The sequence below is a fragment of the Cetorhinus maximus genome, chromosome 2, assembly GCF_964194155.1.
Source record: "Cetorhinus maximus chromosome 2, sCetMax3.hap1.1, whole genome shotgun sequence".
In the NCBI taxonomy this organism is placed as follows: domain Eukaryota; kingdom Metazoa; phylum Chordata; class Chondrichthyes; order Lamniformes; family Cetorhinidae; genus Cetorhinus; species Cetorhinus maximus.
In genome coordinates, this window is record NC_135880.1 from 221,781,350 (window position 1) to 221,796,654 (window position 15,305).

At 41.7% G+C, this 15,305-nt stretch overlaps 1 protein-coding gene across 1 annotated transcript in view; it reads right to left on the bottom strand.

The window, feature by feature from the left end:
• Positions 1-15,305, bottom strand: part of bco2a (beta-carotene oxygenase 2a) — a 73,223-nt gene that overhangs the window by 54,575 nt on the left and 3,343 nt on the right. Inside the window, exons 2-3 of the mRNA XM_078533027.1 lie at positions 10,553-10,621; positions 4,187-4,298 (exon numbers count right to left, since the gene is read on the bottom strand). Of these exons, the coding sequence (XP_078389153.1) occupies positions 4,187-4,298; positions 10,553-10,615 (175 nt within the window). The 5' untranslated portion in view covers positions 10,616-10,621. The remainder of the gene's footprint in view (positions 1-4,186; positions 4,299-10,552; positions 10,622-15,305) is intronic.

Here is a 15,305-nt window from a genome sequence, read left to right on the forward strand (position 1 = left end):
ACTGCTAATGTGGTTCTGCTATTTAAGAAGGGTTGTAGAGATAAGTCAGAGAACTACAGACCAGTGAGTCTCACGTCAGTGGTAAGGAAACTATTGGAGAAAATTCTGAAGGAAAGAATCTATCTCCACTTGGAGAGGCAAGGTTTGATCAGGGATAGTCAGCATGGCTTTGTCAGAGGGAGGTCATGCCTAACAAATTTGATTGAATTTTTTGAGAAGGTGACTAGGTGTGTAGATAAGGGTAGTGTAGTTGATGTAGTTTAAATGGATTTCAGCAAAGCCTTTGACAAGGACCCATATGGGAGACTTATAAAGAAGGCAAATGCACATGGGATACAGGGTAATTTGATAAGGTGGATTCAAAATTGTAGGAGGCAGAGGGTGATGACAGAAGGCTGCTTTAGTGACTGGAAGCCCGTGTCCAGTGGTGTACCACAGGGATCTGTGCTTGGTCCTCTATTATTTGTTATTTATATAAACGACATAGATGACTATGTGGGGGTTAGGATTAGTAAATTTGTGGATGACACAAAGATTGGCCAGGCGGTTAACAGTGAGGTTGAGTGTCTTGGGCTAAAGGAAGATATAGACAGGGTGGTCAAATGGGCAGCTAAATGGCAGATGGAATTTAAGCCTGAAAAGTGTGAGGTGATACACTTTGGAAGGAGTAATTTGACAAGGAAGTATTCAATAAACAGCATGACACTAGCAAGTTCTGAGGAACAAAGGGACCTTGGCTTGTGTGTCCATAGATCTCTGAAGGCGGAGGGGCATGTTAGTGGGGTGGTGAAAAAGGCATTTGGGACACTTGCCTTTATCAATCAAGGCATAGATTACAAAAGTAGGGAGGTCATGTTGGAGTTGTATAGAACCTTGGTGAGGCCACAGCTGGAGTACTGTGTGCAGTTCTGGTCGCCACATTATAGGAAGATTGTGATTGCACTGGAGGGGCTGCAGAGGAGATTCACCAGGATGTTGCCTGGGATGAAACATTTAAGTTATGGAGAGAGGTTGGATAGACTCAGGTTGTTTTCGTTGGAGCAGAGAAGACTGAGGGGGTGACCTGATCGAGGTGTACAAGATTATGAGGGGCATGGACAGGGTGAATGGGGAGCAGCTGTTCCCCTTAGTTGAAGGGTCAGTCATGAGGGGACACAAGTTCAAGGTGAGGGGCAGGAGGTTTAGGGGGGATGTGAAAAAAAACTTTTTTACCCAGAGGGTGGTGACGGTCTGGAATACGCTGCCTGGGAGGGCGGTGGAGGCGAGTTGCCTCACATCCTTTAAAAAGTACCTGGATGAGCACTTGGCATGTCATAACATTCAAGGCTAAGGGCCAAGTGCTGGTAAATGGGATTAGGTAGGTAGGTCAGGTGTTTCTCACGTGTCGGTGCAGACTCGATGGGCCGAAGGGCCTCTTCTGCACTATGAGATTTTGTGATTCTGAGTTATTCACTAGTTGGCAAAACATAAAAGCAAAGTAACCAAAATATCTCTCTTTTAAAAAACAGGAAGTCTCTACTTAGCAACTACTTTTTGCAATTGTTAGCAGTTGCATCTAGAATCTCATCTCTAAGACAATCACACTAGGTCTAGATCCTAATTTAATTTATTGACAAAGCTTTATAAATTGTTAAGTACAGAGTAAGTACTTATTAAACTGTTCAAAATAATGCACTTAATACATTATAAACTGCATCTTCGTAATTAACTCCTATGGTAATGGCAAATAATTAACAGTATTTGCCATATATAGGTGGCTGCTCGTGACAAATGTGGATGGTGCAAGCAGTGAGGGCTATATTGAGTAGCTAAAAATGTATTTCTGACAAGGTACGGTCTGCTTTTGGAAGTGGTCAATTGTTTGATCTTTGGGTAGATCCCAAAGTTGTTGGTAAGATCCAGTTAGGGACCGATAACATTTTGTTTAAAGTAAACAAAGTTGGAGATTCAAGACACTTGCTCAATGAAGGCCACAAGATTCCATGGGTTTCGAACAAACAAAAATAAACTTTACTATCCAAGGTCAGAAAGATAAAAGAATTTACAAAATCTACCTTATACTCTTAACATTCAGTGTTAATATGAGGTACATGTGAATTAACAGGCAAACTGTTGTCGAACACGCCACACTGCACAATAAATGCCAAATGCAACCAATACAGATTCCATGGATTTCTTAACAACCCACCCAGATGTCAGTAACACTCTGAGTCAACGAGCGTCACTGAAACTCCATCTCTCTCACGAAGGCTTCCAATCTTCACTGTCAAAGGTCTCGCCTTGGAATTGCCTCCAAAAGTCACTCCAACTCAGACGGCTTCAACAACAGCCCACCTTGCAAAGTTTCAATCTCGTCTCCTGAGATTCTGTTTGTCTGGATCTCACAAGCACAGCTTCAGGTGGCTGCGCCGAATAGAACAATCCTGCTCCAAAGGGGTATCTTTGCCCCAATGACCTGCAGCATGGAGATAACAATCTTTGGCTGCATTCTTCACTTAAAGTCTGCTCCTTGCAGCCCCTTTCCTGTTTGGAGCCTGTTTCTCTGCTCCTCTATTTTTCTTTAACTTATGTAAAGGAACTATCATTTTTTTCCTGATATTACTGTGGGATACTTTAAAGCAAGCTTATATGTGTGTGTGTATGTTTCTGGGTGGGTGAATAATCTAAGTAAACTACAGACTGTTAGACTGCAAGGTTTGAATCATCAAAGGGATTAAGTGTAAAAGCCAGGCATTTGAAATGCTAATTGGCGAGCTAAGTAAAATGGAATTTGCATTTTTAAGTAAGTAAAGAGGTTGTTGGCTTTTCAAATGGTCATGGTAAGACATTTACAACTGGCAAGGTAAATAAAGTTATTACATTTATTTTTCCTAAATGCGCTGGCCATAATGGCAACATAAAAGATTTTATATTCTGGGAAAAATAAATTCTAAAGACAGGTGGAAATAATGGGATTTACAGATCAAAAGGGAGGAAATATATTTAAAGAATTATGGAAAGCTGTATGGGTGTGGCCATGTGAGATCTTGGCTGTGTGGAAGAGACTTGTGAAGAAGCAGCCTCCAGCCACCTCAGACAGCAGAGCTTGCTTGTTCCAGGACTTCTTTTTAGAAGATTTTTTAGAAGCCTCGGAAGTTGACTGTCCAGTGAGAGGGAGAGAGAAGCTGTGAAATACCTCCCTTACAGCAACAGTGGGTGCTAATGATAATCTTGCCGGATGTTTTATAGATTAATAATCCATTTTGGACTGTTGCTTGAAAGGGGTGTGCAGTTGGAAGTCTAGTTAAGTATAAATCTTATGGGAACTGTTATAAAACTAAATGTAACTATATAACAGAAATCTTGTGTGTCTAAGTTTTATTTTCTTTTATTAATAAATGTTTCAATTTAATCTTCGAAAACTCTAAAGGTGGTTGTGGACTCATTACTTCTGACTTCAGTGCACAAACCTTCTCATAAAAATACAAATTGCAAAATCGTTGTGATAATGTGGCCAAGTTTCCCTCTAGGATTTGGTCAGCCTGGCACATATCACCTGCTATACCATAACACTTAACTGGTATCTATTTCTGTCTCCTACCTGGGTCTTCCTTTTGGGACCTCTACCTGTCTCCTCTCCCCTTTTGAGACCTCTCCCTATCCCCTCTCTCCTTACCTGGGGCACTAGTCTGCAGTCTCAATCCCGGTCTGCACATTTGCAAAAGCTCCGAGGCCTGTCAGAAGTTGAAGTTCCAGATATCCAAGCTCAACGAAGTAAGTACAGTCTTTGTAACACAGTGATACTGAGCCCAAGTAAAAACTAACATAAAAACCCAAAATTAGTATGGATGCTGTAAAATCACTTCAGAAGCTGCTATCCCAAGTCAGAAACTTTCAACTACCACCTCTCAATCAAATGTGACATATCCAAGTTACCCTACATTTGTTTTATTCTTGCCATTATGACCATTCCAATAATCTGTAGGCTCTTTGAAAAATGCAGAGTTGAAATGTGAAAGATGTATTTGTGCTAATTTCTGATCAGGCTTAAAAAAATACTGTCCTTAAAAATTTAATTACTTCAAATTTAAGGATAATGTACCAATAGAAACATGAGTTGGTCCAGTCACATCCTAAAAGAGATAGTATCAATATGACTTATTTAAAAATAATGTTCAGTAAATATTTACACAGGTTGATTTATTACCTTGCAGGATTTTTTCCACTGATCCTGAATTAGAAGTGAATCCTCCTGCATCTGAAGCAGAAGCTGAGACCACATGTCTTTTGGTTTGAAGGGGTGCTTCACAGTATTCATTCTGTGATATATAAGATGCAAAGACACAGAATAGGATTGTACCCTTGAACTCCACATCATACATCAACAACTTTCTACTTGTCACTATGGGTCAAAAATCCAAAGATAAGTGACATTTTTTTTTGTTTTGCTAAACAAACACAATTTTTCTTCTTTCAGTAGTTGACTAGGTAGTACAGCTTGATGTGGAATTTCATCAGCTTCTACAAGAATCTGAGTGGAACTGGACTGCTGATTGTGAGAGATAATTCAAAAAGTTTAGGAACACTTCGACATTTAAATTTGTGTTTTTGGGTGGAGATGGGGTATGCATGTGAAAGGTTAATAATTAGGGGTGTGCACCAAGCAATAGGTTCCTCACTTAAATAGTCAAAATAACGTTGAAGCTTTGTTAGCTTCTTACAATTTCCATTTGTTCACTCAAAATATCTAGTGAAGGAAGTAGTAGCATCTCACCTATATGTCTGCAAGATCAAATAAACAAGGCAGATAAAGTAGAATAACAGCAGTAACTCCAGCTCTTAATCCAGTGCATCCATTTAATATAGCAATATAGTCAGGGCGTATTCCAATTTGTGGAAAAAGTGAGACATAACTGACAGAGTAAGGATTCATCTAGACCATAGGATGAATCTGTTTCAATCTTTGGAATAAGAATTCTTGCCCCATGTCTAATGACAGGCTGCTAACATCTAAAGAGTACCCTGAGAGAGCTTTCCTTTTTAAAAGTCGAACCATTTAGAATATTTCTCTTGAATTTCATAAACCATAGAACCTAACAACAGCATAATTTTATCTACCTCCAGCTTCAGTGGCCAGGGAAGAAGAGAATTCACTCTCCTGTTGTCAAAGCTCTATTTAAGCAATATGCACAGTATCCTGTATAGGCAAACTTCAAACATTAGTTAAGCCAGTTAATAAATGGCCTAATTTTCCTGGATAAGAGCTAACAGAACACTTAGCAATTTACAGTTGAACTTTCGGAAGGTCCCTTGGCCAGGCTGTACTGACAGTCCACTTTCCATAGCAGGGTCATTAGAAAAAGGGTTACCCAGTAGGATAGTTTCCCAATTTGCTAATCATCTCTCTGATAATCCTTTAGAAAGCATTATCCCATGCTCCCATGAAGAGTCATATGGACTCGAAACATTATCTCTGTCTCTCTCTCTCTCCATAGATGCTGTCAGACCTGCTGAGTTATTCCAGCATTTTTTGTTTTTGTTTCAAAAGATTACTTCTTAGTATTCATGGGTGAAAAATGTAACTGATGTTAGGGATCAAGAAAGATACTGTGTTGATACTGAGAAACAGTACTCACTGATGAAGTGCCCTTGACAAATAGGCAGTTCCAGATTCCATCAAAATCTGCTGAGGAACAGCTGATTATTTGAATAATCCTGGAGCAGTCAGATACACAGTATGTCAATTTTAAAGTTGATGGCCAGCAATTAATCTGGTTTGGTAGACCTAGATTTCTCTAGAGAATTCAATGCTACAGGACCACCTGCCAGTGGTAGACTCTTGATCAACCAATGGCAAGAATTCACATTATGTTCATGATGAGACATGAAATATATTTAAAATGGCTATACATGATGGAAACTCTCACATGCCACTGCTGGTCTGTCGACAAAATCTAAACTCAAATTGAGGATAGCAAAATAATAATGTGAAATGTGAAAAGAACTGATAATGACCACATTGCAACATCAGTACCAAAAATCACAAAGTGGCATTGCTCTCATGTTTCTCTCAAGTAGTCTTTTGGGTTGACTGCTTGTACTAAGTAGAATATGCCTGTCACGAAGTGGAACATTCCAATTATACAGGTGGATATTCATTACTTTTGCAAGGATTTACCTGATATATACAGATTTTGATTCTCAACAATATTTTGCAGATGAATTACACATAAAAGTAAAAAAACTGTGTAAATTAGATTGAACGATGGAAGTGCACTGTATCTAGTAAGAATGATCACAAATGCCACAAAGCTGAATGAACTGCAGAGTTGAACTATAACTTTAAGTTATATCAATCTACTATACTACAATATACAATATAATATACTACATAACCAATGACACTGCCTGCTGTCCATAAAAAGCAGAACAAATCCTACCCAGTCAATTATTGCCCCATCGTTTACATATGATCATCAGCGAAGTGATTGAAGGTGTCATCAACAGTGCTATCAAGCAAAACTTACTCAGCAAAACCTGATCACTGATGCTCAGTTTGGGTTCTGCCAGGTACTGCTCTTGACCTCAATACAGTCTTGGTCCAAACATGGGCAAAAGAACTGAACTCAAGAGGTGAGGTGAAGGTGACTACCCTCGATATTAAAGCAGCATTTGACCAAGTGTGGCATCAAGGAATCCTAACAAAACTGAAGTCAGTGGAAATCAGGGGGAAAACTCTCCACTGGTTGCAGTCATACCTAGCGCAAAGGAAAATGGTTGTGGTTGTTGGAGGTCAATCATCTCAGTCCCAGGAGTTCCTCAAAGTTCTGTCCTAGGCCCAGCCATCTATAGACGCTTCATCAATGACCTTCCTTCCATCATGAGGTCAGAAGTAGGGATGTTCGTTGATGATTGCACAATGTTCAGTACCATTCGCAACTTCTCAGATGCTGAAACTGTCCATGTCCATATACAACAAGACCCTGGGAAACATTCAGGCTTGGGCTGAGAAGTGGGAACATAAGGACATAAAAAATAGGAGTAGGCCATTCAGCCCCTGAAGCCTGCCCCACCATTCAATAAGATCATGGCTGATCTGCCCCAGGCCTCAACTCCTCTTTCGTGCTCATAACCCTCAACTCCCTGATATTCCAAAAATCAATCTACCTTCTCTTTGAAGAAATTCCTTTGCATCTCAGTTTTAAATGAGTGCCCCCTTATTCTGTAACTATGTCCTGTAGATCGAGGTCCCCCCGCTAGTGGAAACATCTTCTTAACATCTACCCTGTCAAGCCCCCCTCAGAATCTTCTACGTTTCAATAAGATCACCTCTCATTCGTCTAAACTCTAATGAATAAAGGCCTAACCTGTTTAGCCGTTCTTGATAAGTCAACTCCTTCATCCCAGGAATCAGTCTAGTGAATCTCTTTTGAACTGCCTCCAATGCCAGTATATCCTTTCTTAAATATGGGGACCAAAACTGTACCCAGTGCTCCAGGTGCAGCCTCACCAACACCTTGTACAGTTGTAACAAGATTTCCCTATTTTTAAACTCCAAACCCCTAGCAATACAGGCCAAAATTCCATTTGCCTTCTTAATTATTTGCTGCACATACATGTTAACTTCTTGTGTTTCATGCACAAGAACACCCAGGTCCCTCTGTGCTGCATCTTTTTTGAAGTCTCTCTCCATTTAAATAATAGTCTGCCTTTTGATTTTTCCTACCAAAGTGCATGACCTCTCACTTTCCTACATTAAACTCCACCTGCCAAGTTTTTGCCAACTCACTCAACCTGTCTATATCCCCTTGCAGATTCCTTATGTCCTCATCACAACATTCCCTCCCACCTATTTTTGTATCATCAGCAAATTTGGATACTCTGACCCCTCTTCCAAGTCATTAATATAGATAATAAATAATTGAGGCCCTAGGACTGATCCTTGTGGCACTCCACTAGTTGCATCTTTCCAACCTGAAAAAGGCCCATTAATCCCAACTCTGTCTTCTGTGTGTTAACCAATCCTAAATCCATGCTAATACATTACCCCCAATACCGTGAACTCCTATCTTGTGCAATAACCTTTTATGTGGCACCTTATCGAATGGAAATTCAAATACAGTACATCTACTGGTTCCCCTTTATCAAGTCTGCTTGTTATATCCTCAAAGAACTCTTGCAAATTTGTCAAACATGATTTTCCTTTCACAAAACCATGTTGACTCTGTTTAATTGCATTAAGCTTTTCTAAATGTCATGCCATTTCTTCCTTTATAATGGGCTCTAGCATTTTCCCAATGACAGATATTAGGCTAACTGGCCTATAGTTTCCTGCTTTTTGTCCCCCTTCCTTCTTGAACAGGGGTGTCACATTAGCGGTTTTCCAATCTGCTGGGACCCTCCTGGAATCCAGTGAGTTCTGGAATATTTCGACCAATGCCTCCACTATTTCTGCAGCCACTTCCTTTAAAACCCTTGGATGTAGGCCATCAGGCCCTGGCGACTTGTCTGCCCTTTAGTCCCATTATTTTGTCAAATACTTTGTCTCTCATGATAGAGACTGTTACAAGACTTTTCATCCCATTAGCTCTTTGCTTATCTGATATCTTTGGAATGTTTCTAATGTCCTCCACCATGAAGGCCGATGCAAAATATTGGTTTAAATTATGTGCCATTTCCCTGTTCCCCATAACCAATTCTCCAGTTGCATCCTCCAAGGTTCCCACATTCACTTTGGCTACTCTCTTTCCTTTTATATACCCGTAGAACATTTTGCTGTTTGTTTTTATATTTCTTGCCAATTTACTTTCATAATCAATTTTCTTCCTCTTTATTAGCTTTTTAGTCATCCGCTGCTGGTTCCTAAAAAATTCCCAATCCTCTAGCCTACCACTAGTTTTCGCCACTTTATATTTTTTGGTTTTTGATTGGATATTCTCCTTGACCATCTTTGTTAACCACGTGTGGTTCTTCCTTCTCATCGAGTCCTTCTTTTTGACCGGGATAAATCTTTGCTGAGCGTTATGAAATATCAGCTTAAATGTCTGCCACTGCTCATCCACTGACCTTCCCCTTAGTCTATTTTCCCAGCTCACTTTAGACAACTCTTTCTTTATACCTCTGTAATTGCCCTCATTTAAGTTGAGGACACTGGTTTGAAACCTGAGTTGCTCACCCTCAAACTGAATTTGAAATTCTACGTTGTTATCATTGCTACCCCCTGGAGGATCTTTAACTATGAGATCTCTTATTGATCCTACCTCATTACACATTACTGGATCTAAAATAGCTTGTTCCTAGGTAAGTTCTGTAACATATTGCTCTAAGAACAATCCCTGATACACTTTATAAATTCGTATTCCCTGTTACCCCTGCCAATCTGATTTGTCCAGATTAAAATCACCCATGACAATTGTAGCGCCCTTCTTACATGCCTCCATTATTTCCTGATTTATACTTTGTCCTCCAGTGAGGCAACACTTCGGGGCCTGTAGATGACCCCCACCTGCGACTTCTTCCCCTTGCTATTCGTGCCACACAAGTGGCAGGCAATGACCATCACCAACTATCTTCCCATGACTTTCAATGGCATTACCATCGCTGAATCCCCCACAATCAACCTCAGGGGTTACTATTAACCAGAAACTGAACTGGACCAGCCATGTAAATACTGCGGCTATAAGAGCAGGTCAGAGGCTGGGAATTCTGTGGCAAGTAACTCACCTCCTGATTAACCAAAACCTGACCACCATCTACAAGGCACAAGTCAGGAGTCTGATGGAATACTCTCCATTTACCTGGATGAGTGCAGCTCCAACAACACTCAAGCTTCATACCATCCATGGCAAAGCAATTTGCTTGACTGACACTCCATCCACCATCTTAAACATTCATTTCCCCCATCACCAATGCACAGTGACAGCAGTGTTTATCACTTACAAGATGCACTGCAGTAACTCACCAAGGCTCCTTCGACAGCACCTTCCAAACCCACAACCTCTACCACTTAGAAGGTCAAGGGCGACAGATACATGGGAACACCACCACCTGCCAAGTTCCCCTCCACTCACCATCCTGATTGGGGACTATATTGCTGTTCCGTCACTGTCACTGGGTCAAAATGCTGGAACTCCCACCCTAATAGCACTGTACCTACACCACATGGGCTGCAGTGGTTCAAGAAGGCAGTTCACCACCACCTTCCCAAGGGCAACTAGGGATGGGCAACAAATGCTGGCCTAGCCAACACCATCCACATCCTGTGAAAGAATAAATTTTTAAGAATAGTGGAAATGTATATTTAATAGACCATTCATCTGTAGCTAAAGCAAAAATAATTGAAGTACATCTTAATGTTTAATGCATGGGTGTAAAGTGTTGGTTTGCAAGAACACAGAGAGGAACACCAGGCCAGGAGGATTTCATCTTGTTAGCAGAACTTGTCCAATATGGTCTCCATTTAAATTAATGGAACAGAAATCAGGCTGGCAATTCTCTTCACCCAATACTTCACATCCAGGTATTGGAGACAAAAATCTATCCTTTTAAGCAAAAGTTGCATGGTATTGCATACCTCCATTTCTTTTCTACGCTTTATCCCTTTAGTTTCAACAATTTTGACTGGAACAGCTGACATCTGACTCTAAACACATGAAATAAAATCATATTAATTACCATTCCATTAATAAAAGCAATATCTGATATTTGCAATTTTAAGCTTAGACTTTTTTTCCTTTCTGTGCAATGCAAACTATAGAACAAATGCATCTTTTACAATGGTCAAAATTGTGATTTTTCTTTGACCTGTGGTCGAGTTTCATGCAGTGTACAGTGGATTACATGCTCACATCAACAACTTAAATTTTGTAGAATATACTGTAAGACACTTTGTCAAATGATAATTCCCTTTTAAGAAGTGGCTTCCAACCAATGACCATTACCAAACCATTAGATGGCCCAAATTAATAAACAGTGGGTCATTCAAAACAACATGCTATCTTCAAGACATTATTGGAAATGAAGTTGTGAAAGTTACTTTACGATTGCTTGTGAAATTTCAAAGTTTTGCCTATATGCAACATTTATTTCTAGCAGAACTGCTGAATGCTAATCAGGAGTGGGAAGCCTTGTTGACCTTTTGTCTATTTCCTCAAGCTGAGATGATGAAGAGAAATCCTACTGCTATCCCAGGGAAGTCCAGCATATTTAGCACACTGTAAATTGTGCTTTTGCAGATTGTATATACCTGGTTTATGTGGAGCATTGATGCCACATGGGTTCCATCTTTGGGGCCCTGGACTCTTAGGAAGCTTGCCAAATGTTAGAGGTTCTGCACCCTCTCCAGTTGGTATCTACTTTCTATGTGAAAGAGCTTCCCCTAGCAAATAGTCAGCTTTTTTTTTTACAGGAATAAACTATAAGTGGCTTATACAGAAGTTGTTTGGAAAATTCTGTGGCATGGAAACTGAAAGCTGCTCTCCAGTAATCTTAACGGATATGGGAATAGCTGGTAGTCAATGAAATTGTCTTAAGTCATTCCTCTTCAGCTGACATAGCTGTTGCTTCTCTCTGCAATGAAGCAGAGGCAGCAAAGCCACATCTCTTTGTAATCCGGTAGACGTGGCATGGTCTGTGCAGATTTGCAAGATACGACAAATTGCCCATCCCTATAAGGGCATTAAAAGAGTTAACCACCTAGTGATGATACCATTCGATGTTTCATTGAACCTGAAGATGTGTCTCTAATATTCCTCATCTAATTAATTCAGCATTATGGAAAAAGCCAAAGATATATACTCCTAAAGTTGTTGGCTGCATGTTATTCATTTTTGGAAACAACTGCCTATTCCGCACGAAAGTCTGACCAAGTGGAATTAAATGTTTTGCAAAAAGAGAGAAAACAAGGAAATAATTGATGCAAGATGTTCAGTGCTGAAATTTAAGAAATGATGCCAGCTATTGAATTTCAGCCAAAGCTGCTAGTGCCTGTTCAGCGATAATACAACCAGCCTATTTCGGCAAAGTAGCAGATTCACTAGAAGGCATGAAGTTCAGCATGGGATTTTAATTCAATAAACATTCATTTTTTATTTAGCTTATGAATGCATGTAGCACTGCCTCATTGCTCCTGCATATCAGGCATGCAGCACGAATCTGCTCATAAATGGAGTTTAAATAGCTGAAGTTAAAAAAAATCATAGTATTGTCTTAGGATAAGGGGACATTAGGTTTTTTTTCCCCAATGACTTTCATCATCAGCAGACAGATCTGACAACACCTAGCAACTCAATGGCACCTTTACAGAGAGATATATCTCAAGGTGATTCATAAAAGCACGAAGAAAATGGATGGTGGGCCAAAGGAAGTATTAAGAGTAACCAAAAGATGAAAGAACTGGGCTTTGAGGAGGATATTAAAGGAGAGGGGGGCGGTGGCGGAGGACGGTCAAGCCCTGGGGCTTAGATAGATCACAGCACAAGTGGCCAAATTATGCAGCAAAAAGGTTGTGCAGGAGGCTCAGAGGGACTCTTGGTTTGGAATTATGATGGCAGGTCCAGCACTCTCCACACATGCTGCCAAACCTGAATATTTCCTATCAGTATTTCAGAATGCGTGGGAGGGGTTGATGGCTGTAAAGAGATTATACAGAAGGCACAGAAAGAAACCATTCGGCCTGTCGCGCCCATGCCGGCTCTCTGCAAAAGCAACTGTTAGCCGCACTCCCTAATTTTAGCCCCGTGAATCTTTTCCCTTTAGGATAATTATCCAATTTAGTGAGATATGAAGCTGTGGGAGAGTTTAAACATAAGGGTTAACGTGTTGAGACACTGAAGGAGCAATCCAAACCATGGTGACCCGACACTCATGTCCTCTTGTCCAGTTTGGGAGCGGACAAAATGTTGTCATCTTCATACCTACCGTCCAAAGGACTGCAAGGCTCTACATACATTTACTCCAATTTTGCTTCGCTTTCAATTTATTTCTCGTAGCTTGTACAATGACCCATTTAAAATAAAAGAGGGCAACCGCAATTGCTCTTTCCCAGCTCGTCTGCGGCTCGGAAAAAAAAAAAGCCTCTTCCCGGTTGGCGCCAAAAAGCGCCGAGCGATGGCTGAAGCTCAGCGGACGGGTGCATGCGCCCTCGCTCCCCTCACCCCCCGCGCCGCGCGGGAATTCAAACCTAACCGCCACCTCGCGCGCCCGCCAGGGCAAACCCGCATGCGCAGAGGTAAAACCCCGCCCCCTGGGGCAGGAGATGCAGGGATCACCTCCCCTCCAGTCAGTCAGTTAGGAAGTAAAATCCAGCTGTGTGTTATATATAATAGTCTTTATGAAAATTGTTCTTCACACATTTTCTGTTTGCTGGGAAATGGTGTTCCCCCCCCCCCCCCCCCAGGTACCCTCAGACCCAGTGACGTCCCATTAGAGAAAGTGTTCTTGAACTGTAAGCCAAGACAGCAAATTGTAGGACCATGCAAAAATTTGTGAGGCAGGGGAAGATGTCACTTGTTGTCAATACTGGCCACACAAAACAAAAAAGAGCTATCCAATCTCATCCCACTTTCCAGCTCTTGGGCCTGGATCTCTGTAGGTTTGCAGCATTTCAAGTGCTTCTCCAAGTGGTTTTTTTTTTAAATGTAACCAGGGTTTCTGCCTCTACCGTCTCCCTTCGGGCAGAGAGTTCCAGACCCCTCACCTGTGGTGAAAAGATTTCTCCAATTCCGCTCTAACCCTTCTATGACCCCTCTATGAAATCTATGACCCCTGGGTATTGACCTCTAATAGGTCCCTCCTCTCCATTCTGACTAGGCCCCCATAATTTACTAAACCTCAATGAAATGTCAGGTCAACCTCCTCTGTTCCAAAGAACACAACCACAGCCTACACAATCTTACCTCAGCTGGAATTACCCAAGCCTGGCAGCATTTTGTAAATCTCCTCTGTCCCCTCCCTCTCATGCAACCACATCCTTCCCATAATGTAGTGACCAGAACTGTACACAGTGCTCTAACTAGTGTTTTACACAGCTCTTGCACAACCTCCCTGCTCTTACACTTTATGTCTCAGCTAATGTTGATCCAGAACTTCTGAAGGGGGGCAATCACAGTCAGGTTGCCAATCCGCTCTTTTTTTACTTACCGAGGTCGGTAGCTGCACATTTCTCGCCCGATCTTCTGGCTCAGGCCTGGTGAGAAATGTGCAGCCAGCAGCCCCAGAGTCCTTCCAGTGCAGGGTAGCAGAGTGGGGGTGGGGGGGGGGTGGAGTGAAGACGTGCCCTCCTTTTACAGCACTAGCCGCCGTAAAGCAGGTTAGTTAAAATGTCGAGCCAGTTTGACAGGAGAGAAGGTAAGTCTGTAAGGCAAGTGGGTCCGGGGCTTGGGGGGAAGGGGTGAGTCGGTAGTCAGTGCGGGAGCGGTTGTCAAGGGTGAGGGAGGTCAGGTAGTTGGGGGGGGAGGTGGTTGGGTAGTCAAGAGATGGGGAGTAGTCCGGGGGGTTCAGTGGGGTGGGGGGGGGTAGTGAGGAATCAGTACCACAGTTACCCAGGAGTTAGAAATTATCTTAATCCTTCTAACTTTTCCTGGGTAACTATTCTGGTAAGAGAGTCAGAACCATCCAAAGCCAGGAATTTAAATCGGAATTTTGGATGGTTCTCACTGCAGGGTAATTGCCCAGTTGAAGTTTGAACTTCCTGGGCAGTCCCCATGTGGGGACTTCTGGGGGGTCTCCCCGTGCATCTTCTGGGGTACCCCCCAGGTACAACCCACTGGAGATCAGAAGTTCCGGGCCAAAGAAAAGTATCCCATATGCTTCCTAACCACCTTATCTACCTGCGCTGATATCTTGAGGGATTTGTGGATAAACACCCCAAGGTCCCTCTGTTCCTCTGTACTTCTCAGAAGTTGCCCACTTATTCTCCATTCCCTTGTCTTGTTTCTCCTCACCAAATGCATTACTTCATACATCACAAACATCAGCAAGCTATTAGACCTTTGGAGGCACCATGGCCAAAGCTCAATCCCATTTCATTTAAGTGTGGAATTTTCTTGTTACTAAACCCAGGAGGATTGAGGGCAACTGCAAATCCACTGCTGTCAACCTGAATAATGTCTGTTAACCCAACACAGAACAGCAGTGAAGCTGGGATCTACTCCATTGTATATTTCACTACCTGGCTGGCAAAACACTGGGAAAGAGCAAGCATGAACATTTCCTAAATTTTACATACCTTCCATTTGCAATGGGTTATTATAAAAATACAGGATTAATAAATTTCATGTGTATTCAGGACCAATGATTCAGCATAAAATATCCAGAAATTTGTGTAT